General features: G+C 50.3%; 1 protein-coding gene across 2 annotated transcripts in view; it reads right to left on the reverse strand.

Moving 5' to 3' along the window:
• Positions 1-1546: 1546 nt before the first annotated feature.
• The window catches only part of FAM135B (family with sequence similarity 135 member B), a 107750-nt gene continuing 82372 nt past the window's right edge, over positions 1547-26924 (reverse strand). Inside the window, exons 7-19 of one of the 2 annotated variants that reach the window (XM_016207791.2) lie at positions 25294-25447; positions 23250-23299; positions 22183-22338; positions 21364-21437; positions 19298-19452; positions 13557-15573; positions 11027-11193; positions 10099-10190; positions 7341-7438; positions 6007-6158; positions 3514-3624; positions 2521-2634; positions 1547-1752 (exon numbers count right to left, since the gene is read on the reverse strand). In XM_016207791.2, the coding sequence (XP_016063277.2) occupies positions 1547-1752; positions 2521-2634; positions 3514-3624; positions 6007-6158; positions 7341-7438; positions 10099-10190; positions 11027-11193; positions 13557-15573; positions 19298-19452; positions 21364-21437; positions 22183-22338; positions 23250-23299; positions 25294-25447 (3546 nt within the window). Of the gene's footprint in view, positions 1753-2520; positions 2635-3513; positions 3625-6006; positions 6159-7340; positions 7439-10098; positions 10191-11026; positions 11194-13556; positions 15574-19297; positions 19453-21363; positions 21438-22182; positions 22339-23249; positions 23300-25293; positions 25451-26924 lie in introns of both variants that reach the window. The other variant, XM_087825207.1, reaches the window with a different exon arrangement.

Raw genomic sequence — 26924 nt, forward strand, 5'->3', positions numbered from 1 at the left:
TCTCCTGCAAAGTCACCTCTCTGGACACTTTCTCAGCATCTACATTGGTTTTCCAAAGCCACACTGTTAACATGTGAGGAATTAAGATCCCCAGACAAGCCACGATTTGCTTGGTTTCATTACCATGGCATTGGTGACCTAAGGGCATGGTCCAGGTGCTGGACCATGAATCTGGTCCCAGATGAGTTTCCACACTTTCTAAGGGAATTTTGCAGAAGCAGGAAAAGGGTTCTGGGATGATGACATTCTCAGTGTCCCCACTTGCTCTCACACCTCCAGGATAAGGGTCTCCCGTGTTAGTCATTCCTGCTGTCCTTGTTCATGTGTTCCTCGGTGCAACAAAATGATTCTCTAGGTTTCCTGTAGCCTGAAGAGTTTACTCAGTCTTAGGGACCATAGTAAACATCCCGGTAAGTTTCAAAACTTCCCCTTAAGCCACTTACCAATAACTTGAGTTGAGCCCTCCATCTGACTGTTGTCCACCTCTCTGATCTCATTTTGTTCCTCTCAGTTGTTTATCAGTGGTGACCTTTCCTAGCCCTTAGTTTCCTAAGGCAATAAGACATTTCTATTGAAAGGTGCCCAGCACCCTTCTTGGAGCTCCCCTGAGGTTTTTGAATCCAGCTGGCCTCCATTTAGATGTTTTCTCCTTCCATGGACAGGAGGAACAGCTGGCCATGCTAATGGTATTAATTTTTTGCGATTGCATCAAGTGCTAACATAGCATTTCTTTGGAAGTGTACCAGCAGGAGCTTCCCACGTGCATTAATCTCGGTGCCCCCTTCTGCTAGCTTCAGTCAAAGTCAATTTTCCCAACCACAGAGAGAGATTTAAGCAGTCACAAAAATGATTTATGGAGCAGGGCTATGCATAGAAAAAGTCTGGAGAAGTAGGTGAGGGGACGCGTTCGCCACGTTTTTTCTAGTTTCCTCTAGCATCACCTCTATGCCCCCACACCTTCAACCACCCACCCACTGCCATCTGGACAGGAGCCAGGGGTCTATAGAGCAGGCCTCTGCCCCTCACTGAGGAAACAGGAGAGAGTGAGAGCATCACATTTTCCTGAACAAGTGGCACATTGAGTCTATTGAGGGTTATAGCTACACCAGTACGTTCACTCTGCACGGAGGGTAACCTGAGTTCTGAAATGCTTGTGTGCACTTAATTTAATCAGAATGATAAAGCTGTGAGCTAGTAACATACTGCACACGCCTAGTTAAAGTGGCGCGCTCTCTCTGCTAGCCTTGGGTGGTTGCAAAGGTGGGCTCCCCAACTCCAAGTTCTGTTGCTTTATTTTTGCTCATTTTCCCTAGAGAACGTCTTGGATGAGACTCCAGGTGGCTATACAGGCTCGGGCAGTCTTTAATAACACTGTTGGTTCGGCTTTCCAAACCTCCGAAATGGAAGCACCTGGGATACACATCCCGCCCTCTGCATCCCTCAGTGCCTTCCTCTCTGAGCTCCACCCTGGACTGGCCGGCTACAAAAGGGTGACTCGGCTGACGCTGTCTGGGGTCTTCCTGTGTCTGGCGAGTTCCCAAGGCCACTACTTGAAGTAGTTGAGTCCCACCACCAAGAAGAATTTCTCCAGGAAGAGCTCCGAGTCCAGCACGGCAATGTGGGCCGCGCGGCCGATCAGGGCGTTGGCAGTGTTGGGCAGTGCGTGGAACACGCTGTGCCGGACCAGGGTGCAGTCCTTGGCGTCCACCAGCGGCCGCAGCAGGTTGTCGATCATTTCCGCGTACACGGGCCCTGCGGGAGGGAAGGGAGAGGCAGTCCTGGGGCTCTCGGCCAGGAGCCTAGAGAGCAGCCCTGGGTTCCTATCCCTGGGCAGAAAGTCGGATAGGCCCGATTACGCAGAGTCGATTGGACGAGTGTATGTTTGCTTTTATTTTATTATTATTATTTTTAATCCTTATCAGAGGGTGTTTCTAATGATTTTTTTTTTATATATCTATTGATTTTAGAGAGAGGAAAGGAGAGGGAGAGAGAGAGACAGAAACATCAATGATGAGAGAGCCATTGATCGGGCCCACAGCCTGGGCATGTGCCCTGACCAGGATTCGAACCCCAATCGCCTGGATCCCAGGTCGACGCTCAACCACTGAGCCACACCCGGCCGGGCTCTAATGATTTTTTTAGAGAGAGAGGAAGAGGGTGGAGAGAAACATCAATGTGAGAGAGAAACATCAAAGGGTTGCCTCCTGTACAGGCCCTGACTGGAGATCAAACCCGCAACCGCGTGGTATATGGGATGACACTCCAACCAACTGGCTAGGGCTGAATGTTTGATTTTTTTTTTTTTTTTTTTTTATTGATTGATTTTAGAGAGAGGGAGAGAGACAGACAAAAACATCGATTTTTTGTTCCACTTATTTACACATTCATTGGTTAATTTTTGTATGCGCCCTGACCAGGGATCTAACCTTCAACCTTGGCGCATCAGGACGATGCTCCAACCAAGCTACCCGGCCAGGATTACATTTGCTTTTTAAATCATAAGAACAGAATGTGGCTTACCTGTGTGTCTGTCCTTGAGGGCAGTTTTGCACATTTCAATCCTGGCTGAGTGAAATGGCACATAGCGATCTTGGGGCGAAGCCACCAGCACGACATTTTTGAAATGCTCCAGACCTGCAACAAGCCAGGGGGTTGTTTTTTACCCAGGGAGTTTCAGTATGCACCCTCTGGTTTGCACACACTGTACAGACCTGCAGGAAAGAGGGTGAGCGAGCGAGCAAGCAGATTGTGGCACACAAGTTGTGTGGCTGCATAAGGACCTTCCGGTCTGAGAGGCTGATAAAAGCATTTGCCGCACTGGGGTTTTGTATGTATAAGGTAGATGAGGGATTTGTGCTCCTCACGCAAGGAAGCTAAGGTGACACAGAGAAAGCCACTCTGGACAGGACAAGCGAGGCATATGGGAGGGACAACAATGTGTCCCTGGTCCAGCAGCACTCAGGAGTCCAGGAGGAAGTCAGTGTGATGTTTTGCTCCTCCCCTCACCCACTGCTGTCCTCTGCTCATTCCAGTGACCAGTGGGGCTTCTGCACCCCTGTGCTCATCCTCACTGTGGACTGTGGGTGGAGTGCTCTCAGGCCTGCCCGGGAACGACCTGCCTCCCCTGAACTGTCAACATGGATGGACCGCATTCGTCTGCTCTTCTATGCGGGGATCTGTACCTGGGTGAAGGAGCGGTGAGTTGGCCCCAGACCTGGAGCCTGTGTGATTAGGAGATTAAAGGACTGGTGGGAATCAGAGGCCACAGCTCTCCCGTAGAGATACCCCTGCACCCACACCTTGGCTCCCATCTGTGTTGCCTTTCATAGGCCATCAGGGTGACGGGCCAGGAGCGGCCGAGTTCTTGGGTAGCCATTGGCCTCCTATGAGTTAAGAGGCTGTGCCCCCTGGTGAAACCCTCTGTGAGTGAATCAGTGGAGCGTTGGAGCCAGTTTGGGTCAGAGAGTGGGTGTCAGCTCAGAGTTGGGACCCCCGGCTGGGGAAGCGGCTCACCTGTCTTTTGGCTGAGTTGGTAGAGGAAACACTTGCGGAGATCGGCATTATCCCTGAAGGTCAGCTGCAGGAGGGAGCCGGATTTCTTTAGTTTCTGCATGAGCCACAAGCCTGGGAAAACCAAACCAAGCCAAAATCAAACACACAAAACAAAGGAAGCAAAAAATAGGGAGAGAGCAGCATTTAACTGTGATTTTTAGTTAACTTAAAAATAAGAGGGTAGTAGGCAATTTAGCAAAAAAGTGAGATGTTAGAGGGACACCTGTATTCTCAAGCACTGGGGACAGAGAGAAAAAAACATCCTGCAAAATGATACGGCGACAGGCTTCAGGAGTCCTGAAAATACCCATACTCTTCAATGTACTCAGTCCCCCTCCCTAAGTCCAGGCTAAAGAAACAATCCTAAATGAAAAAATATATAAAGAATGCTCCTTACAGATCCAGCTGGGGTACAGGAAAACAAAGCCAAACTTTTGTCTCAGAGGCCATCCATTTCCCCACGGCTATGCTGACACATGATGAGGATGAGTATCATGTCCCAATCACGCATTTCTTTATAAAGACACAAGGAAATAGCAAGGTCCAATGTTTACATATATGGTCATTCCCACCGTGTAAATGTATGTGCCTGCTGGGTAAGCACCATGAACTGTACACAGGGACTGGATATGCTTCATTCCCTGACTTGTGAGGAAAGACCAAGAGACTGAGGAGAAAACTCACATTTACAGATAAGTTCTGAAAATAACACAAGAGCAAACAAATACTCCAACTCAGCGAGAAGAGCAGGCAGCCCAGCCTTCCCTGAGTGCAGGGCAAGGATCGGGCCAAGGCTGGGGGCCGGAGATGGGCACCAAGAGGGGAGCTTGAACAGGTGACCCTAGATGCCACAGAACGGGCTGTGCCAATCAGGGACTCCTGACGTCTTCACAGGGAATTCAATATACTGTACACAAAACCCAGCAGCCTACTTGGGCTGCCATACGACAGAGCATGTCACTTCCAGAGTTATTGCCCATCAGTAGTGTCCTGTGACTAGTGACTAGTCTAACACTTGTCATAGCATCAGGCTCCTGCTGAGAGCTCCACGATGTCTTCTGCCCCACTCCAGGTCATCCTGAGTGTTTCTGTCACAAAGAGCCACCTGTAGCTTGCTGATCACACCAAGCTTCTAGGTTACTAAACACACTATGTCTTCTGCACAGGAAGCTTGACCCACTAATTCACCGCCTAGAAATCCTGCCCATCCTCCAGATTCATTGAACCTTGGGCCTGGCCCCTTTGTCAATGGTAATGTCACTCCCTTACAATAGAGGAACCGGCGAGAGCCTCAGAGCTGGGAGCCGAGTCCTCACCATCCAGCAAGAAGTGTCGAGTCCGCTGTGGCTCACCTTCCACACGTTGGTTAACCTCTTCAATCCTTCCCCTGTTTAATCCCCAACAATTTAATACACATGCAAACACACACCACATATATGTGTGTTTAGAGACATGGATGTACATACACACATGCACACACATATGTCATAGATGTATTCATTCCATACATATACACAAACATACATATGCATATTCGCTTTATTTTAAACATAAGGAAACTAGCACAGAAGTTCAAAGTCTCGGCCAGAGTCCTCAGTAAATGCCTGGGTTAGACCTTAACCGCAGGCTTGTAGTGGCTATGACATGATTGAAAGCCATTGCCATAGACTCTGCCCCCAAAGACATACAGCTGTGCTACAGACCAAATGTTTGTACTCCCCCAAGCTCATATGTGGGAAACCCCTCAATGTGATGGTATTTGGGGTGGGACCTGTGGGAAATTTAGGTCATGAGGCTGGAGCCCTCCTGAATGGGATTAATGCCCTTATCAATGGAATCTGGGGTCCCTAGACCTTAGACTTCCAGCCTTCAGAACTGAGAAATACACGTCTGCTGTTCAGGAGCCCTCGGTCCATGGTAATTGCTACAGCAGCCCATATGGACTGAGATGCCTGTGCTCTCTTCACACCATCAGCCTCTTGAACCTTTTCAAGCTGGCACCCCAGGGACATCACCTGTTTTTTTTTTGAATCCTCAATTGAGGATATTTTTTCCATTACTTTTCAGAGAGAGTGGAAGGGGGGGGGAGAGAGAGAGAGACATAGTGCCTCCCGCACATACCCTGATGGGGCCAGGGATTGAGGGTGCAACCGAGATATGTGCTCTTGGCTGGAATCGATCCCAGACTGATGCTCTAACCGCTTAGCCAAACTGGCTAGGACGAGACATCACCTTTTGTTCCCAGAAGCCTGAAGGCAGAAGAGGTTCTGGGACCATCTAGCCTAACCTCCCTCAGCACGTACCGAAGGCCGCCCTTCTCAGCCCATGCCTCTCTACTGCCCATGCTTGGAGAAGCTCCGAGTCACGGGTTCCATCAAGAAGAGTCTGCCTCTAGCTTCACCTCCCGTCTGCCCCAGGGAACTCTGAGCAATGACCAGTGTAGGAAAGTCTTACCTGTACTAACCAGGGTGCTATTATTGTACAGGGTCCCCAGGTGAGGCCCGGACAGCGACAGGAACGTGTGGAGTTTGTTGAGGTAATACCGGAACCGGGGCCTCGTGAGGACCGATCGGATGATGATGTTGCCGAGAGAATGGCCGATGAAGCTGTTGGGAGAGAGAAACAGTGTCCATGAGTGTGACCCTAGGCCAGCTGTGGAGAGTCCTGAGGGCACCGGGGGTCAGCGCCCTGAACCTCCCACTGGATTTCGAGGCACTGGCACAGAGAATGGGGCCACTAATTCACCCCATCAGGTTTCCAAACCCTGGCCCTGGTAAGCTTGAGATGGGGTTTTGTGAATGGAAGCCTCTGTGCCCAGTGTGGTCAGAAGAGATGGGTGGGCATCTTGCCCAGCTTTATATTATTAGAACAGCCCCCTCCCCCCATCTGGTCTCCATGTCTCCTCTGGGTCCACCTGGGGGTCCTTTCTGAGCATTGGCCCATCATGACCTGGCGTGTGAGCACCTCTCCAGCTTCATTCATTCATCACTCGTTCCCCCTCTTGCACTGTCCTGCTGCCTGCTCTCCGCCCACACTGTGGACGCCCCTCTCCTGCTCTGCAGCAGTCCTGCTCTCACAGACCTATGGATCCATCACAGCATTGTTTTCAAGTTTAAGTATTACTGTGGGAACCCTGTTTATGAGAGGGACACCTCCTCACCTCTCCCCAACCTGTCCTGTGATTGTCATCTGATCCCTGGAGGTCTCTGCGTCCCCATTTGTGAAACAAGGAGGAAGTGACACTTTTTTCTCTGAGGCCTGAATGGGCTCACGCATAGTGAAGGACCGCACTCTGCCCACACGCTGCTAGTGCAAGCTGGGTGCTATCGTCTTCCTCGCGTAAACGTTTAAACAAGTCATCTGCTATAGTGGGAAGACACAGCAGCCACTGACGCCTCTTCCTGGCAGGAAATCTGCTCAGCTCTGTGACACATCAGCTCAGCACTGGTCCCACCTCATAGAAACAGAGGCTCGGGGATGAAAAAGCTTGAAAAGGTTATGTGGTAGAGCTGGGGTTCAGACTTGTGGGTGGAAGAACAGCAATGCAACCCTAGGAATATTAGACTAAGTCCAAGTCTCTCTCTACTGAGCTGCAAATGGTTCTTCTCCTTCACATATACTATGGTAGATGACGGCTGTGTCACTTCTGCTCTGAACGTTATCTATGCCAGTAAAAGCCCCCGGCCAACTTATCCCAGGGGATACAGAAGGCGTCGTGTTGGCCTTGTGTGCAGCGGACACTCAGAGCATCCCGCCTCTGCCTGCATCAGCCCCCGGCTGCCTTTTACCTGATCCGCGATATGGAGAGGTTGTACAGCTGGATGTGCTGGATGATCTCATCCAACAGCCGGTCCGTCATGGTGTCAAAGTCCGCAAACGTGTCCATCTGGAAGAGGAGAAAGGAAATGGGCATAGGCGGGGGTGTGGCAAGGCCAGGCTCTTCCATTAACACTGTGGTGCCTCCTGGGAGTGCGCCTCAGCCTGATGCCAGGTAAGGATTGAACCTAGACGTCGAGAAACACGGCTCACAGGTTAGGACCCTACTGAAGAAACTTGGGAACACTGAAGATTCCTCAGTTAAGAAGTTGACTGCCCGGCCGGGCATGGCTCAGCGGTTGAGCATCGACCTAGGATCCAGGAGATCGGGGTTCAATTCCCGGTCAGGGCACATGCCCGGGTTGTGGGCTGGCAGCCAATCAATGACTCTCTCATCATTGATGTTTCTATCTCTCTCTCCCTCTCCTTTCCTCTCTCTGAAATCAATAAAGATATATTTAAAAAAAAAAAAAAAAAAAAGGTGACTGACAATGGAAGGGAGAGATGGAAGAGAGGAAGAGCAACACGCAGGCCGTCCCCTGGGACAGAGGAGGGAACATGTGCTGAGGGGTGATGACGGCAGGAGCCAGGACTCCTACCCAGGCCTGCCTGACTCTAGAGCCCCTCCCTTCCCCCAGCATGGCCTTTAGACTCTGCTGCCAGGCTGCATCCAGAGGGCAGATGTCCACTTTGAGAAGGATCCCAAAGCCATCAGTGTCTTTGGAAGGATGGTCAGAGGATGTGGGAACATAAAAGGAAGAGAAATGTCACGTGTGTCTGAGCATCAGAAGGGCAGACATGGGGAGGAAGTACATGAGACTGGTTCATAACACTTCAAGGCCTCACTTTTGGAAACACAGATGGGAACATAAGGCAGGAGACTTGGGGTCAACATGAAAAACGGTTTCTCATAAGTGGAGCTGTCCCACAATGTCACCGGCTACCAGGAGCTGTGCCGAGATTGAGGTCTCCTGAATACTCATTGTGGGGGAGGGGGGAGTGAAGAGAAAGTCTGTGGGGCTCATTGTCACTTGCCATCAATGAACCTTGAGGCCCTAGAGGGATAAAGCTCACCGGTCACTTTCCTAGTGTCCATGGACTAAGAAAGGACTGTGTTTGAGGCCAGCTCTCCTGCTTAGGGGATCGGTGCCGGGGTCTGACCCCTCAGTCGGAACCTAAGTCTCCTCCTAGGTCTTGAAGGCCAATACTGTAGCCTACTCCTTAGTGTTAGTTTACAAATTAGGTAAAATATTTGCAACACACACAAGACAGATGCTGCCACATCCATTATCCCTTAGCTTTCAGACCCTCTTTCTTCATCTGCATATTAGTAATTTAACATGAATGATAAATAAATGGTAATAATTATAAGGTCTGAAATGCTCTGAAAGCCGCAATAGGTTTTTAAAAATGATATCAGGAACTTCCCAATCAGCATATTTTTAACTGGATATACTGAAAATCTACATGCTTATAAGATTTACAATTATCAAAAGTAATAGCATGTTGCGGAACATAATCTTTCCTGAGTGACTGACAACTCACCCCCTCCGCCCATGTAGGTTACTTCTCTGTGGAGCCAGCTCTAGACTCCCTAGGTATCTGGGTTCTACCCCAGCGCCTCGAGGGCTGCACCAGAGGGCTGCACGCACCCCTTGCTGACAGCACCCATGTTCTCTGCAAAGACAGTCTTGTTAGCACAGATCACACACAGCCACCACGTGCTGGTCACTCCCTCTCCTGACCCATCCTCTGAACTTCCTGGGCATCCTGAGTCCCCACCTCCCTTAGGACTTGAGGCATACTGGGCACATACGGCGTTGGGGTGCACAGGATTATCTTCCTGGGGAGCATGGAGGTGACTTCCCCATGTCACACTGACACTGGAACCCTGGATAACCTCAGAGCCTCTGTTCCCTCGCACTGAGGAGATGATGGTGTCAACACGATTAAATGAAGAAGCAAATAGACAGTGCTCAGCACATGGCACTGAAATGATTCTCCCTCCTCGCCTCACATTTGTTCCTCTTCCCACTGCATAGCACATGCCCTTGTCTATAGCAGGTGTCCAGGAAGAAACAGCAGACCTGAGCACTAACAGTGGCGGGATGAGGCTCCGCCTTCCGGTGTTGGCTTTTTGATTACTCTGGACAGTTCCCATTTTCAGTGGTCATAGGACCCTCAGTTCTAAGCAGTCTATGCCTCCAAAGGATACTTGGCACTCATCTGTCTCGCTGTCATGGGGTGGGAATCAAGGACCCTCCTGTCAGCCCCACCTCTTGGTCATGGACTGTCTAAACCCTCACCTACCTGGACACCTCCTTAGGGATCCAGACTCTGCCAGCCTTGGGATGACAATGACCCCTCAGTTTACCTGTGACTGTAAAGGGGGGACAACCCAACTCCATTGGTCACAAGGATGCCAGGGACAGCCCCCCAGTGCAGACACAGACCCCCTAAGGCATGTATGCTCTGAGCTGTCACCCACCCTGATGCCCAGTGTGGTCAAAAGGCCCCAGTCACCTGACTCATGTCCCTACCTCTCCCTCTTTCCTCACCCTCCCCAGAACAATGAGTCCTTTCTCTGTGGACAACCTAAGAGCCGACCTGTGTTCTTCCGCAAGGTCCCCTCCTCTCTGCACGTCCACAAACTGTCCTGGTGACTTTTGGGGGCTCCTGTAAGACCTCATTCAGGGGGTCCTTCAGCTCTGATGATTTTTGTCATCATACCTGATTCTTCTCAGACATGAGGAAGTCCAGTTTGCCTCCAGGGAGCCCCAGTTCTATGAACGTCTTTACCAGCCGGAGGTCTGCACTGTTCCCTAAAAACGATGGACAAACCCACCCAATGTTAACCACATCAAAGCAGACACAGGAGATTACTTTCTTCCTCTCCTTCCATCCCCACATTTACCATTATGATCGAGGCAACTATAACAAATGCAACCCACTGGTCCCGTGAATCACCCCCCAGGGTCAGGGCCTTTCTGGAAGTCCTCCCCAGTGGAATTATTCCCTGACCTGCAGACACGTGGCTGTGAACATTCTACACAGGAAGGGAGGAGGCACACCACACCCCTTCCACAGCCAGTTCTGTCTACTCAGGACATCCTGCAAGTGGTGCCACTTCGTGACATCTACAAGCCCCCTCTTAAATTTCTTGTTGAATACACAGACTATCCAGTTATGCCACTTACAAGTAGTCAGCGAGTCCCTCCATGGGCTAGCCAGGGTGTAGTTATCTAAACTAGAGTTACAGTCACCCTTGGGAGCAGGTATCATGAAGGTGGGAGTGCATGGATGCCACCTGCTCCACAGGGACCAGTGGGTGCATGGGAATGAGGTCTTGGGAATCTGAGGCTGTTGCTGATGGCGGATACAGAAAAAACACATTTCATTTCTTCTTTCATTCCATTTGTCCATTCATTTCTCCATTCATTCATTCATGTACATCATTTTCTCAACAGATTTTTGTACCAGACAGCTCTTTTCTTTGGGGGCAAGGCTATGCCATCTCCCTATACCCAACATACTTACTGTCACCCCACAGTTGCTAACTGACCAGCTGTGGAAGGAGTGCCTGATCCAAATTAATCCATAAACATTATAAATTGTTCAGAGCATAGAATTTTGAGGAGGAATCCATTTTGGAACTTACCATCCAGGCCATGGACACAGACTACCAGGTGAATGCCGTCCTCCAAGTCCCCCTCCTCTTCCTCTGGTGGGAGATATGGTATATCAGAAGCTAGTACAGATAAGTCACTGTACAGAAATCCATCAATCTTCAGCTCTTTTTTAAATTTTTCTTTGGCCTGATAGAAACTGGAGAATACACTAATTAATCGCACGCCACGCTGTGCACTGAATGCTGAACAGGAAATGGGTTGAGCTGGGATGTGGGCATGATGAGTGTCTACAAGGAAGCATTTGCTGAGTGGCAGAGGCTGGATGTATGGCCTCAGGGGAGATGCCAGTGAGGGAGGCTTGTTCTGAATAAGGAGACAGGAGAGCACCCCTGAAGCCCAAAGGCTACACCTGTTTGGGTTCAACAGATTTCTATGTGGTTCCTGCAGTGAGCAGGACTTGTAAGGTTCTACCCAGCTCCAAGGATCCACAATCTTTGAAAAGACATCCCCAGAGCGAGAGCTCCTTGCCCTTGCCCACAAGGCTTCCCTAGCTTGGCTTCCACCTGCTTCTCCAGCATCATCCCCCCGCCTCGAAAATGAACATGTTTCTCATAATTCCCTGAATGAGTTATGCTGCTTGGTCTCCAAGCCTTTGTGCAGTTGGTCAGGTCCATCCGAAATGCCTCGCCCACCTGGTTGACGCGCTCTTTGCCTGGTTATCTGACAAGGTGGTTGAGGAGCACAGACTCAGATGTAACACTGCCAGGGTAAGACTCTCAGCTTTTACACTCACTGGCTGTGGGTGATCTCTCAAGCTCTCGGCATTCCATTTCTTCATTTGTAAAAGGGGAATGACATCTCTATCTAATTAATAAAGTTGGTTCGTGTGTTAAGTGATATAATCTATGCAAAATGCTTAGAACACGCTTGAAACAGATTAAGTAGAAAAATGTTATCTATTGCTAGCCAGGTCCTCACCATCACTATCACCATCGTCACCATCATCACCGTCATCACCATCATCACCATCATCATCACCATCACCATCATCATCACCATCACCATCATTACCATCATCATCACCATCACTGTCACCATCACCATCATCACCATCACTGTCACCATCATCATCACCATCATCACCATCATCACCATCACCATCACTGTCACCATCATCACCATCATCACCATCATCACCATCATCACCATCACTATCACCATCATCACCATCACTATCACCATCATCATCACCATCACCATCATTACCATCATCATCACCATCATTGTCACCATCACCATCATCACCATCATCATCACCATCACTGTCACCATCATCATCACCATCATCACCATCATCACCATCATTACCATCATCATCACCATCACTGTCACCATCATCATCATCACTATCACTATCACCATCATCATCACCATCATCACCATCATCACCATCATCATCAGCTTAGGTGTCATCTTCAAAACGCTGCTCCTGGCCATCACCTCTATTCACACTCACTATCCCCAGTGTGATTAGGTCCTTCTCCCACCCCGGCTCAGCTACATACACATAAACCACCCATTTACCACCCGGGCCTCATTTCCACCTGCCATGTCGCTGTTGCCCTGCCCTGTTAGTCTGCAAGCACAATAACCACCAGGGCTACACTGGCCAGATGGGCAAGCACCTGCCATGTGCTTGCTAAATTGATGACATGGGCACACAGCAGACACTTAGTAATCTTTATAGAACAGTGATCCAAAGTGTGCCTGCCTGTGCGATATCTTTTGGAAATATCATGAATAGGTACCTCCTCAGCATTTTGCAAAAGATTAAGTAAGATGGGATGCTTTCATAAAATGATTCTATAATACACTTCATCAAACAGAGTTTGTAGGTGGGGTAGCCTTAGGAATACAAACCCAACACAAGGATGAAGGATGATCTGGATGTTGCAAAAGGAATGATCATCTTAAGAACCACACAAAAGGGGCTCAAGGAAAATCTGATTAAGTCATCCTACCCTCTGAGGGTTCCTAAAGGACTGCCTTTTCAAAGTGTGCAAATGTCGAGGTGCAAGGACACTAGCAAGAGAGTCCTTTATCATAATAAAAGCTGAAAAGGAGACTCCAATGCCCACTTCTAAAGGATTTTGCTAATAAATCATAGTACATCTATACAATGGAGTATTACTTAAACATTAAATGATCATGCAAAAATAGATTTATAAATGCGGAAAGATTGTTTCCAACATATTAGGCTGAAAAAATTAGTTTGTAGAGAATTACCCTATTTTTTGCATAAAAGAATACATAGATACAGATGCAGATAGAAGTGTGGAAGAGCTTACATAGCGGCTCTATGTGAGAAATGGGCTTCTGCATAACTTTAACTTCTTTATACTATTCTACATTTCTGACTTGTGAGATATGAGTGTATTACTTCATCTACATGAGAAAACAACTGAGGTCTCAATTTTGAAATAGTATGCATGAAACTGAGAAATATATGGAAACATCTAACAGATGGTGCTGGGACAGGTAAGACCTCAGCAAGCTTACCTGAACATCCTCTCACTGACGTCTTCCTCTGACGTGCTGGCGTGGGTGGGCACAACCCCAAAGGAACCCAAAGGTTGATGAGTAATAGGAAAGGGGGACTGTTTGGAAGAGAATCCAGCCCTGGCGGGGGTCTCCTTGGGCACAGACGAGAATGGGAGACAAGTGGCAGTGCAGGACACAGATAAGTTAACGACCTCCACAGCCTTCAGGCTGTCCAGAGAGAAGGTCTCTGCCGGGGTCAGGGGGGACACCGGGATGGAGGCACCTGCCCTGGGCTCTTGCTGTGCCAGAACTTGGGAGTGAGTGGAGTGAGTCACGGCGGAGCACACAGTGCCTGCCTGATGTCCTCCCTCCAGGGAGGTGTTAGCTTCTCTACCAAATGCCGTTTCCTCAAAGAGGCAAGGGGACCTGCTTCCCTCGCCTGTTGGATCTGGGTTGATGGCATCCACAGCTGATGTGCAGCTCAATTCAGGCACCTTGTGGTCAGTGAGGCTCTCAATGTCTGAGCTGCTGCTGTCGGAAAGAGCTCTCTTCCCCACATCCGAGTCCTCAGGCGTGCCGTTGGGGGTCCCCATCTGTGCCCTAGGGAAGGCTCTGCTCCTAGGGTTTTCCAGTGTGAGGTTATGTGGTATTCTTACATTAAGACCTTTGGTTTCAACTCCTGGAGGGTTCTCAGTCCTGCTGTCAAGACAACGGGATCCTGGAAGATCAAAGTGAATCTCTTTATCTTTGGGGATGTCTATGTAACCAGGGCCCTGCTGGTCAGCATCTGGAACCACCTCCACAAGGGAACGGTCGACCCCGGTGTCCTGGATTCTGGAACCAGCACTACTGGGTTGACTGCAGTGTCCTGGGGTTTCTGTGCTCTTGACGTGCCCAGCTGACATTTCAGCAAGACCTCCCCCGTGCCGCATGGTGACCGTGTCTTCAGCAGACTCCTCTGGGCTACTGATTTGGGGTGCAGATACTGACTTGGTCAACTTGGTGAGTGCCAACTCCCGTTCCTCCTCCTCAAAAGGCAGAGAGCTAATGGAGGTGAGTGATGCCTGGATCCCGCTCGGCAAACTCGCGTTGCTCTCCATGTGTCCACCCTCCAGGGAGTTCCTGTGCAGGGCGTGTCTTCGCATGAGCTGGTGCAAGGCTTCCCGGTCACTGGGTAACTCCAGGGCCTTGCTTCGGGCCTCGGACCAGGCCACGGAGCTCGGCTCACTTTCAATGCCGGAGTCAGAGATGATAGAGGAAGATCTCTTGACCCCAGACAGCACTGACACTTCCTCTTGCTCTTCAGTGTGAGGGTCCTTTGGGGAAGCTCTGACATCCAGGGGATCCCTCAATGTAGAGTTTAGTGGACCGCTAGACTCCTGGGGGCAGAGCTTCAGACTCAGCAGTGGCATCTTGCCCTCTTGGTCAGCTCCTTTTCCTCGAGTCCTTGACTCGTGCAGCCCTGCTTTCTCTGAAGAGGTGGCATTTTGACGGCTCCCACTTGCCACCCCTCTGCTTAGCAGAGTTCCATCTAATTCGTAATTATCTCGAAGGCACCCACTCCCATGCTGATTGCTGATGACCACTGTGGGTTCAGCTCTGGCCGGGTGCTCGCTGCTGGACTTCACATCAATGTAGGCCGGTGCTGGGCCCTGGCCCTCCTCCGGGCCTGGGCTCCCTCCGGGCAGATCGTCATCTGCAGGTGAATGTGCTCCGACAGCAGGCCTTTGGCCAGCCCAACATTCATCTTCAGGCAGACCTGCTTTGTCCTGGAATTCACCAACTGTCAGATACACCTGAGATTCAGAACACTCGTCTGCGTGATTTGGTGCAGCCACATCCTCATATGACGCTGGACAAGCAATCTCCTCTTCACTGGAGTCCACTGGGGGTACTTTCAGGGTGGGCAAGGTGAGGTTTTCCCTAAAAGGTGATTTTCTATTTACAATATGGTTCCCTTCTCTGTCTTTTAGACTCATTTTTGCAGGACTTGTTGCTGGAACATCAAAATTAGGGTAAACACTCAAATTATGCCCTACAAAAAGAAAAAAGAAAAAAAGCATACTGTAGTTTAAGAATCTATATTCACAAATTATCCATATGATGGTATCATAAAGAATTTGGTGGGACTTTGTGCCTAGTACCTGGGAGGTAACCTCTAAATTCTTAGAATTTCCCAAGTAATAAGAATGTCTTTGTATTCCTGGGCCTTGAGAGCTCATGGTAACCAAGGGACTCATGGTGAGTCTTTTGATAGTTTATGCTAAAGAGATGGCTCAGGGTGGTGGCTGGCAATGCCAGAAAGACCAGCCATGCAATTGGTTGGGGCTTTGTGCCAAGTGATACCAGTACAACCTCTGAGGGGGGAGGGAGGCTGGGGACTGAGTTCAGCAATGTTGGCAGTGACTCAATCAAGCACACCTGCACAATGAAACCCAATAAAAATGCTGGACATTGAGGCTTCAATTTCCACACACACCAAACAAACAAAAAAAGGCTGGTCTTTTATTTTCTTAAAAAAGCTTCAATGCTTCTTACAGGTCTAATAGAAGTTAAAGGACTGTAATCAAAATAGTGTGGTAAAAGCCTGGGGGAGGCCATGGAGGGAGTCAGTGGGGAAAAGGGGGGACATCTGTAATACTTTCAACAATAAAGATACATTTTTAAAAAACACAAGAAGTAAACCATTGAGATACTTCCTTAAAAACTGGGTGGGACTTTGAGCAGCATCATCTTACACCTTTAAGTGAACTTTATGGTTGGGTCAAGGGTGAGAACAAAGACTAAAGAAATGGGCCTCTTCTCACCTGAACACGTTGTTTGCATCTTGAGAGACTAAGCTAATTTCCTTCCCCAGGGGAATTTTCCACACTCTACAGCAAGTTAGACGCCCTCTGTTGCAAACCCCAGCATCCACTCGGCACACATGTGCCGTTAACACATCTATCACCGTACTCTAACCCTGAATGCGTGTGCCTCGCATTCAGCAGGTGTGCTAGGCATGGTACGTAGCATTCAAGGGCCCTACAAAATTACCAACTTAAAAATTAGCTATGAAAAATCTCCTAGATTTATTGAATTTCGAATTCCACCTGCAGTTGCCTTGGCAGGACCAGACCAAATGATTTTGTTGGCTGTATAGGGCCTGTGGGCTGGATGTTCCCCACCACTGCTATAAGCCACGGTGCATCTCATGTTCTCACTGGAGAGAAGAGCTTATATTTTAGGAATATCTACATCCCCAAGGCCAGCACCATGGCTGGCATATCACCAACAAACTGCATTCGTAAATGAATTAAGAACAGAACAGAAATGCAGCAGAACAAAGGCAATGAGTCTCGTTAACTGTTTGTATTGGTTTGACAAAAATGTACCTTCAGTTTCATTTAGTCCCGAAAATGGGCTAACACCTCCTCTAGGCAAAGCCCTAGACTTGCCATGGGTTAGGGAGAGGGAAGGTGGGGGTTAGTTATAATAGTGAGCCAGTTTCTGCTTTTAGAGGATTTTAAAAATATTAAGAAACATGTGCAGCTACAGTAGAGTTGGTTCTCCTGCCAAAAGAATGTGGGCCACATGCTGGGGAATGTGAATTCACCGTCTTCCGAGGAGATAATGAATCATACTCCAAAGGGGAACGGTGCGGGCAAAGGCCCGGGAGCCTGGGACGCACGGTCTGGTCAGGCGTTGGTTACAGCCCACGTGGATGGAGCAAGAGTGGCCAGAGGAAGCAGGGGGTGAGGTTGGACAGGTAGAGAAAGCCCAGACTATGGACGAACTTGAATGCCCTGTACAAATGTGAAGTCTGGTTCTTATATGACAGGTAGCAGATGGACTGGTGCATTCTTGGGACAGAAGTAAAAGATTTATCAGATTTATCCTGGACAGTTGAGACAGGACTTAGGGAGACCAGTGAGGGAGCCCAATGCTGTCGAAAGAGCAAAATTTTGCTTTCACTGCAACTAAGGAGCAATGAGGGCAGCAGCGGATCTTAGTCGATGGCGCAGAGTCCGACCCTGACTAATGGTGCCATCGGTCATCCGTTCATAACTTCTGTGCCAGTCACTCTGAAGTGTCCTACGAACGGGTCTCTCCAGGGCTTGCAGTAGTTCTACGAGAGAAATTATAAGCTTTGGCCCAATTTCACAGTTGCTAATGTTGCAACAAAGATTCGAATCCAGGGAGCCCGGCCAACTGTGAAGGCCTCAGGCAGGGGCTCAGTCACCTTGGGACGGGGGAGCGAGGGGTGCGTGGAGCAGGGATCGCAGATAACATAGAGCTCGCGTGTGCCTTGCGTTCCGCAGGAGTGCTAGCCATGGTATGGTGGCAAACCATGAACAAATGTTATTATTTTAACATGCAAAGGCAACTCTTTTATTTCCCTCTTTGACTCCACTACAAAAATGGAATGCAAATCTGATAACCTCATTTCAGGTTATTAATATTAAGGCTGCTAAACCCTTGAGAAAAATAAAATAGTTCTTGATTTGCTAATACTTTTTTCCTGGGATTAAGGAATCATCAAAGTACATTGTAAAACAATGAGAGGTCAAGGAAAGCTTTGGGTTTTGAATGGGGACATGGGAAACCCTGTAAAAGCACTTGGGAGGGGCGTGGGTAGGGGGATGGTCAATGCCCTGTTTTAAGCTTCTCCACCTGCTGGGCCGGCGGCCATCTCCAGAGCGGCATTTTAGTCACAGTGTGGACACTAGATGGCAGGGCACGACTGAGAGCCACGGAACCTCGTTCCTTTGCAAGGCTGCACTGTCCTCCGAGGTCACCCAGATTTTAAAACGCCCTACAAACCTCAGATCGCAGGCACTCTGAAATCTCAGCGGCCCCCACCCAGCAGAATGGCCTAAAACCCCTCACTAAGGTGGCGAGGCAGGAATCATGGGCGTGGGAACCACAGTGAATGTTGGCTTTTATAAGCTGATGCTCTTTAATTCATGCGTATACTCCTTGTGGCTCAGCTTCCCCGTGAAACAGGGCCTGCAGGGTTTTTGTTATAGGATTAAAACACAAAAACCCATAAAACACCCAGTGTAGGGCTTGGCGGTTCCTGGTCCTTTAGGGGATCATGGGTGGGTTTCAGCTGACATCCGCACTAGCGTGCTGGTCTCCCCAAGCAGGGCTGGGGGCGGGGGGCAGAGAACTCACGTGCATGGCACCTCCAGTTTGCAGCAGGCTCTGTCCAGGTCACCTATCAGCTCATTTACAAGCCACGCAACTCCAGCCTAACACACCACGTGTGAAGACACACAACACGTTATCTTTCCTCCCTGGGTGTGTCTCGGCGCCACTCCACACACTCACGCAGCCCACACCGCGAGCCCCTTGCCTGGCTCCGGGGGAGAGCAGCACTGCGCAGCGGCCCGGCAGTGCCGTCGATGTTCACCCAGAAGCGACCTACTGCCCGAACAGCACACTCGGGTAAGGAAGGGTCCCCGCCCCTGACGCTCGGCGCCGTCACGGAGAATGTGGTCGCTCTGCGGGTGGGCACGCCGGGGCGCTGGTACAGCTCGGCCCCGCAAGGAGCGGGGAGGGGAACCTTTACCACAACTGTCCCGTTGTGACACTCACTTGTCGATTTCACTGAAAAAAGTCATTTCCAGTAACAAACAGCCTCGGTTTTTGCCTCCCCTCGGGGAGCTCAGAAACTGCTTGTTCACTCATTCGGTCCCACCGCGCGGGGCCGGGACCAGAGCCCCTGAGGGACGCGCTGCGCACCCTGTTCTTGCGTCTCCCCCAACCAGACACACCTGTCGCAGGGCAGTCCACATATCGGTCCTCGAAGATGACTGGCAGGGTGGTCCCGTCCCCGTCGATGTCCAGGCACTCGGCGGGCAGCGGGGGCATGGTGCTGAGGTACTCCGAGTTCCGGATGTCCAGGGACAGCTGGCTGTGGGACTGTATCCTGGCGAGCGCCCAAGGAAGAGTTTAACGCTTTACGATTGCTGCCCCCCATCCCAGGAAAACATGTGGGAATGTCCAGCAGCCTCTGGCCTGGCGGTCTGTCCGCCCACCTCCCCGCCCCGCCCCACAGCCCCGTCTGCCAGCGCGGGGACTGGCCTGCACTCCGGGCCTGAGGCCGCGGATGGCAGGGTTAGGCGACGCGTGGGGGCCTGTCATGCACCACTCAGCCGAGTGTAGTAGATGCCATTCTAGTGGAGCATGGGCTGGATTTCCAAATGGCTAGGAATCTTACATTTTGGAGGAAAAACTGAAATCTTATACTTATACTCTTCTCTGACCACCTACAGCACTCAGTGTCTGACTCATATTTGTGACACTTGAATTAAGAACCATCTAAAATTGCTTTCTTCTCGCTTACTGTGTGGACCTGGCATCCTCGGTCAGGGTGTACGTTCCCTTGGCTTTTCAGTTCCCCCACACAGGGTTTTAAAAATGCCCCATCGTCTTGCTCCATGACTCAAATAACTCCCACCAACAGGAACCTGGTTCGCAGTTAGAAATAATCAGAATTCCGAATTCAAAGGCTGGATGGTGGCAAATGTTCGTTCCCTTCTCCTCAACGGCCACACAAGGGCGACAGTCTGTTCCCCTCCTCCCCCGAGGAGCAGCGTTAAGGCTCTTTCTTTCTCTTTGCAAGGGAAGGGGGGCACGTTGGCAGGGTGTAAGTTCAGGAGAAGAGCTGAGCATGCACAGCTCACGTCCGTCTGTCTGCCTGCCTGTCAGTCTGTCTGTAGGTAGATGGAGAACAGGATTGTGAACCAGGTGGGCTGTCCTTTGTACAAGGGGTCCTGTTTCAACAAAACGACAGTAGGATAGTTGCCTAGGCACCTTGTCACCTCCGGGGCGCTGCACTCCTTGGGAACACAACCCTGCAGGCAGTCTGAGGCACGCCTGTTGTTGGGGTGACTCAGGAGGCAGATTCCCGGATTTGCAGTGTTTGTCTCAGCTCTTCTGATTTCAGCCTGAGGGACTATATTCAGGCCGCCCTCGCTGGGGCTGAATGAACGCATGAGTAAACGCCTGAGGGAGTAAGCGCTTGGATATTTCTGGATAAGCTATTGGAGCACAGATGTTCCTCTCGGGGCCCCTCTCATTCTCACAACCCACGAGGCAAGCTTTAAATGTCAGTGGGCTTCCCAAACACAGGAAGTGTGGGGAGAAAATACGGTTATAAAGAGGAGGGGGAAAGCCCTCCAGTCTGTGTTGAGTGATGAGTGAACCTCAAGGGTCTCTCCTGGGATCTACTGCACCTCAAACATGGTCCCATCACATTTAGTTTTCAGGTGGCCGTAACATTCAGACACAAAAAGAAGCCCTCGGGCTTGTGTGGCAAAGGCCGACCCATGAGAGGAGCCACTGTTTCTGCTCACCAGGGAAGTCTGAGGGACAAGGGTCTGTCAACCCTCTGACGTTTTTGACTATGCTTTAATTTCTTCTTTAATTTTGGATGAAAGTGAACCAAAAAATTCACCCGTCTATTAATGTGGGCGTCAGTCTTAAATCTTACGCTAAGCGCGTTCATAGCCACTGCCAAGTCTCTGGAGGATTCTGGGATTTTTCTGATATAACTTGTGGCCACGCCATCTGTTTCTAATTCATTTTTGCAAAGAGGACTTGCTGCAGATGTCTCCCGGGCCTAGGAACCTTGATTCTGTCTGTAGGACCACAATGACCCTTGACAAAAGAAGACGTGGCTGTGGGCCTCTGCCCCGGCTCCTGCCTCTGTGACTTGTCTGGCTCCCCACAGGGGCAGTGCGGCCTCAACGGGCAGGGGAGGGAAGACGTCTCCCGCAAGACAACGTCCCGGGTGCCTGCTTTCAGGGTGTGACGTGGGGTGTGATGGGTTACTCACAGGTTCTCCTGAAAGGTCAGGACGGCGAGTTTTTGGTGCTCCATGTAGAAGAAAGCCTCGGAGAACCTTCGAACCTGAGGAATAAAATCAGGTAAACAGTTTCGTTCAGCCGGTGGCATTATCTTGACTTTTATAAGGAAGCTGCGGTCCCAGGAGGTAAGTCCTAACGGGAGGTGCTGAGCCCGCCCGAGGGGGTCCCGCTGCTCCTCCCGGGCCTCTCTCGCGGCTCCCACCGAGCTGCGCGTGGACAGGGTTCAGTGCACATCTAGGAGTCTGTTCTTGCATAGCTTTCTGTCATCTGTGTATTTAGGTCTTATTTCTTCTACTGCAATATAAGACACTTGAAAACAAGGGCCCTAAACAAACGCAGATGAAAGAGAATTTGCGAAGCCAGCCATGCGCGTGTCCCCTCGGCCTCTGTGGCCTCCGAGACCTGGCCCTTCTGCTGTGAGCGAGGGGACCTGCGCCTCTATTTGCGCCAGTCCTTGTCTACATGCACCCACCCTGGAAGCAAAGAAAGACACCAAGAAGGATGTCTTACACTTGAAAACTTTTCAAAACATGTTCAGAGCAATTATAATATCTCTTGAGATGGACTCTGTTGTCATCTAGTAGCCAAGGGAGGCATTTTATGAAGGTGGAACCAAGGTGCGAGAGGCTGAGTAATTCATAGAAACCTCAGTGCCGCTCCCAGTGGAGCCAGGACTAGGCCTCGGTCTACAAAATTCACCCCAATTCTTATTCTGCCCAATGAACTAACTGCTGAGAAGCTTCCTCCAGAGGCCATTGGCATGGGAGTCATACCATGTGGCACCTTACCCTCAAGGTGTGATGCTCCTGCGTGAGGTAAGTGGTCACTTGGGAGTGGAGAGTCACCGTGTCCAGGAACTGGGTCCACAGAGCCATCAGGTGGGAGGCGAGCCAGGCGAGGTCCTTACTTATCTGCTCTGCTATCTTCTCTGGATTGTTCAACATCTGGGGAAGCAAACAGGTGGCAGTGAGGCCCCCTCCCAGGGAGTGACTGCAGTCTCCTTCCCGGTGTCTGTACTGACTTCTGTGTTTGTAAGGAATCCCTCTCCTCCCTCGGGATTTGGCTCCCTACCGCGTCACGTCCTGAGCGCAGCCTCTGCTAGCAGTGCAGCTCCCGCTCATGAATATTTACCACTTGGGCAGCGGACACCTGGAGTTTCACAGGTGCCTCCATTTCATCCACACAGTTTCCTTTCAGTGGAGTTATTATCCATCATTTTACAGAAAAATTAGGTGAGACTCAGAGGGATTGACTAGCATGGCTGACTTAGGTGACACACAGCTGGGACTTACTCACAGAGCCACAGCACTCGCGGCCTTCACACAGCGGGTGTCTCAGTGCCTCCTGGGGAACGATGAAGCCCTTGTGACCTCACAGCCCCAGCAGGTAGGTGGTTTCCCTGCGGTGGGTGCTCAGCAGCCCCACCAGCATCTTCTCCTCGTTACCCACATTTGCTCAGGAGAACCCCGGGCCTCCTGAACTGATACTTGCAGGAGCCAGCCTGAGCACGATCCGGAGAGGTGAGAAGAGAGGCCAAGTGTGCGAGGAGAGGCGGGCCGGCTGCCAGGCCCTCATCACCCTCCGTGCAGGCTCCTCGTTGTTGACGGGGTGGGTAATGGACAGGTAAGTGTGGTGTGAGCTCCACCACGAGACCTGCTACCCGCGTTAGTTCCAAAGCACCTGGCGCAGAGGTTGGCACAGGCTGTGTGCCTAACAGATGCGCAGTGACTCGGGGGAAGGGGTGTAAGTGCAGAGTGGGCTACAGTCCTGGCTGTCGTCTCTGATGTCTTTACCAAGCAACCCTGCTTGCCCTGCATAACCCAGGAGGGGCCTGGAGGGGCCAGTCTCCACTTACCTGTAGCTCGGAGCACAGCTGAGACAGCGTCTCTTCAACAGCCAGGGACTCTAAGAAAAGAAACAAGAGCACGCAATGAAAAGGAAGCCCCGACAGGTGCCCTTGCTCACTGCAGGAAAGAAGCACCGTGTGAAGTGGGCGCCCGAGTCACAGAAACAAACACTCCACCTGAGGACTCCTCTTGCCTGGCCACTGCCTGCTGGGCTCCTGTTGGTAGACGATCAGCCTGACTTGGGGCCTTGTGACTTCACCCCCAGGAGGGGAACAAGGACTCCTGGGGCAAGTTCAAAGTCACTCTATATTCTCTTGTGCCTTTGCAGGCACATGGGCGTGTGCACACACACTCACATATGAGTGAGGCATGTGGGACATGGGTTTGAATCTCCACCACACAGATGGATGATTGGAAGTCCAGAGAGGTAGAGCCATAGGGCTGAGCCCACCGTCCAGCTCTGTGGACTCTGATATTATGATCATCACGACCTTCCACACCACCCCAGCAGGAAGCGAGGGCTGCCGGCCATTTGTGATTTAATGTGCACAGTCTTGCCTGTGTCTGAACTCTCCCTTAGCTCCATGGAGCTACGTGGCCGGTGGTTTACATTTGGCTGTGGTATGGGTTCTAATAAAAGCCATATGGCCCAGGCAAATGAGAGCCGTCCTCGATGATGGCCGATGAGCACACACCTATCCACTAGGTTGCTTCCTCAGGTCTGTGTGCCCCACCCGGCTTGATGGCCTTTTGTCACACTAAGCACAGCTGTGTCCTTGGTGTCTGGCACAATGTCTGGTACATCGTAGGTGCTCAATAAAAATAGGATAATGACTGCATGAACCAAAAAACAAAAACCCGAGTTCCTTTGGATAGAAAGCAGTTAAGCAGAAGTCAGTACCTATTGCACAATCTCCACTCCCTTCTGAGCCATGCAAGCTGCTCTGTTCTTGCGTGCACAGCATTTGAATCTGCAAAAATATCAAGTCCATGGCTGCATGCTCGAGAGTGGCACCTGCCCTGTTTGTGGTGTTAGAGCTGATAAAGCTCATTGGTAAGATACCACTAGAATTCAATTCATCCACATGCTGCACCCATCCCTTCACCGGCAGCATGTGTGCAGAATCTTAGGGGTCCTCAGCTCTCAAAGACCCCAAGTCTAGTAGGGAAGAGAAATGTACAAATGCATCACTGTTATGTGACATGTTCAGTGCAATGGGCAGCGTACAAGGGCACGAATACTGTCAGAGCAAGATTGTCTCAGCAGGTGGGGTCTAGGGGTACAGGGAGAGAAATGAGGGACCCAGGGGTTTTCTGTTGTTGACCTTGAATCCCAGGCTTCTGGTCTAAGGGCACAAGGGCCTCATTAGAGGACTTTGAACAGAACCTCGACATTTCACCTGCTGTAAATGAGTGTGACATGAAACGAGGACCCTACCCTGGGAGTCACTGCAGGACCTCTGTGCTCCTGCCACAGTTCTACTACATGTTGCTGTGTGATCCTGAGCAGTCCTTTGACCTCTCTGAGCTTCAGTTTCACCATCTGTCAATCAAGAGGATTCAGGTCCAATTGTCCTCACAATGTCTAATGATGGGCGGGAAGCAATTCATCCCCAGAAAACCAACTACAATGCCTACTAAGAAGTCTCTATGATCGTCCAGATTAAAAGGTATATGTGCGTTTGTTTCTTAGGATTCTTTTACACTCTTGTAAGTTGCAATGCTGTAACTATGCCTAATTAAGACAAGGCTATAAACTAGCATTTTTCCTTAGAAAGCAAATTAGCCTTATGTTCCAATAGTGTCAGGTATATGGTAGGCGTTCAGTAAGTGCTTGGTGGATGAATGAGTGCTTCTTCAGCTGCTTGCATCTTTTCCTCCTGCATTTGCATGTCCGAGAGTCTCTCCTGTTAGAAGGATGCACGGTACAGAAACATGACCTGAAACAGGGCCTGTGTCTCAGAGGCTTACAGAAGCAAGCTGACTCTGCTCGGGCCCCATCCGAAGAGGCAGGGGGCTGTCGGATGCATGTCCCTGTGCCAGGCCCCTTACCCAGCTCCACGTGAGGCAGCTCTGGGATGTCCCTCATGATGAGCAGGAAGTAGGCACGCAGTCCCCGGTAGGCGTGGAGGAGTAGCAGGCACAGCCCCCGGTGCCACTTGTGAGCGCGCTGCATGCAGTTCTCGGAGGGCACGTAGAAGTTCCCCTGCTGGGGGACAGAAACCAAAGTTGAGGGCCACAGCACACAGCCTGGCCCTGGTAAAAGTGGGAAAAGTGTCTGAGTCTCTTCCCTGCCCGTGTGCAGGGAAAACACCAAAATGTGCCAAGCCTCTGTCTTACCATGAAAATAATAATAATAATGAAAATAATAATAATAGTTATGCTACTAATAGTAGAGGAGGAGGGGGAGGAAGATGACCTATGATGAGGATGGCACCGACCTTACAGGTTTGTGACAACTGAGTGGCACCTGCTGACAAGCCTCTTCCCCTTGTCCCTATAAGAAGAGGCTTTGGAGACAGAGAGAGGTGGGCCCCTCACAGAGAGATGAGTTTAGCGAGACCCTCGTGATATGCGGGTGAACAGCACATTGTACTGAAAGGGTAAAAACATGCTGCGGTCAGTTAGGAAGGAGCTGGGAGGCGAGGGCATCCGTGCTGGGGGAGCATTCTGTGCCAGCCGAGTGTGAGCACAGGACCTGCGTTCCCAGGTCCCTCCTGCTTTGAACCTAAGAGACACATTTAACAGGTTCTTGACTCAAAGGCCATTCTCATTTCACAAGCAAAAGCTCATCCTGAGGACACCTGAGTTCACCAGCACTCAGGCGGCCCAGGCACTCCTTTCCCCACCCTTCCTGGTGTGTGCAGAGGGGAAGTGAGCGCGGCTGTAGAAAAGCTGGCTTGTAGGCAGGGTGCATATCGGACTTCCCGGGCCCATGGAGCAAAAAAGAACCCACCATATGCATTATCTCATCTGATCATCCACAAGCACCGTATAAGGCAGATTCTCCAATTCTGATTTTCAAAATGAAATAGAAATATGTAAAAATCTCCATATTACCAAGGAAACACAATATAGAGTGCTCATTCCCCAGAACCCAATACTTTCTTATAGATCCTTCTAGAATATGTCCATATGCACATGTGAATATATGTGTACATGCACTTCATGTGTGCAGATGTGTTCTGAAAACACACACTGACACACTCACATGTCAGCAAATGACCTGGACGTTTTTCTGTTCCTTGCTTTCATCATTTATCATACCTTGGAGTTCTTTCTTATCAGACCAAACAATGAATGATAGAAATGCCTATTCCCATTTCCCAGATCAAAAGACTGTAGCTAGAAGAATCTAATGACTTTCACAAGGTTACTCCGCTCTGATCACAGCAGAAATGATTCCCAAGCTGAAGTGCTAAAGGAAGGCAGTCCTCTCTCAGCATGTGGCATGGGCCTCTGGAAGCTGTGCCTGGTGGTGGACAGGTGCTCACTAGGTCAGCGAGCTCTGTCTAAGGCATTGATTTAAGGCCCACAGTGCTTCCGTCAGCTGTGATTAAGCAGAAATATAAGCAGACAGCAGATTAATAAAGCCATCAGCTCCAGTGGTTATGGGTCCCTAGTCCATTTGCTTTGAACAGTCCCAAATTCCCTATTTCTGGCCCTGTTACCTGCTCACAACT

The sequence above is a fragment of the Miniopterus natalensis genome, chromosome 16, assembly GCF_054644295.1.
Source record: "Miniopterus natalensis isolate mMinNat1 chromosome 16, mMinNat1.hap1, whole genome shotgun sequence".
Classification (NCBI taxonomy): Eukaryota; Metazoa; Chordata; class Mammalia; order Chiroptera; family Miniopteridae; genus Miniopterus; species Miniopterus natalensis.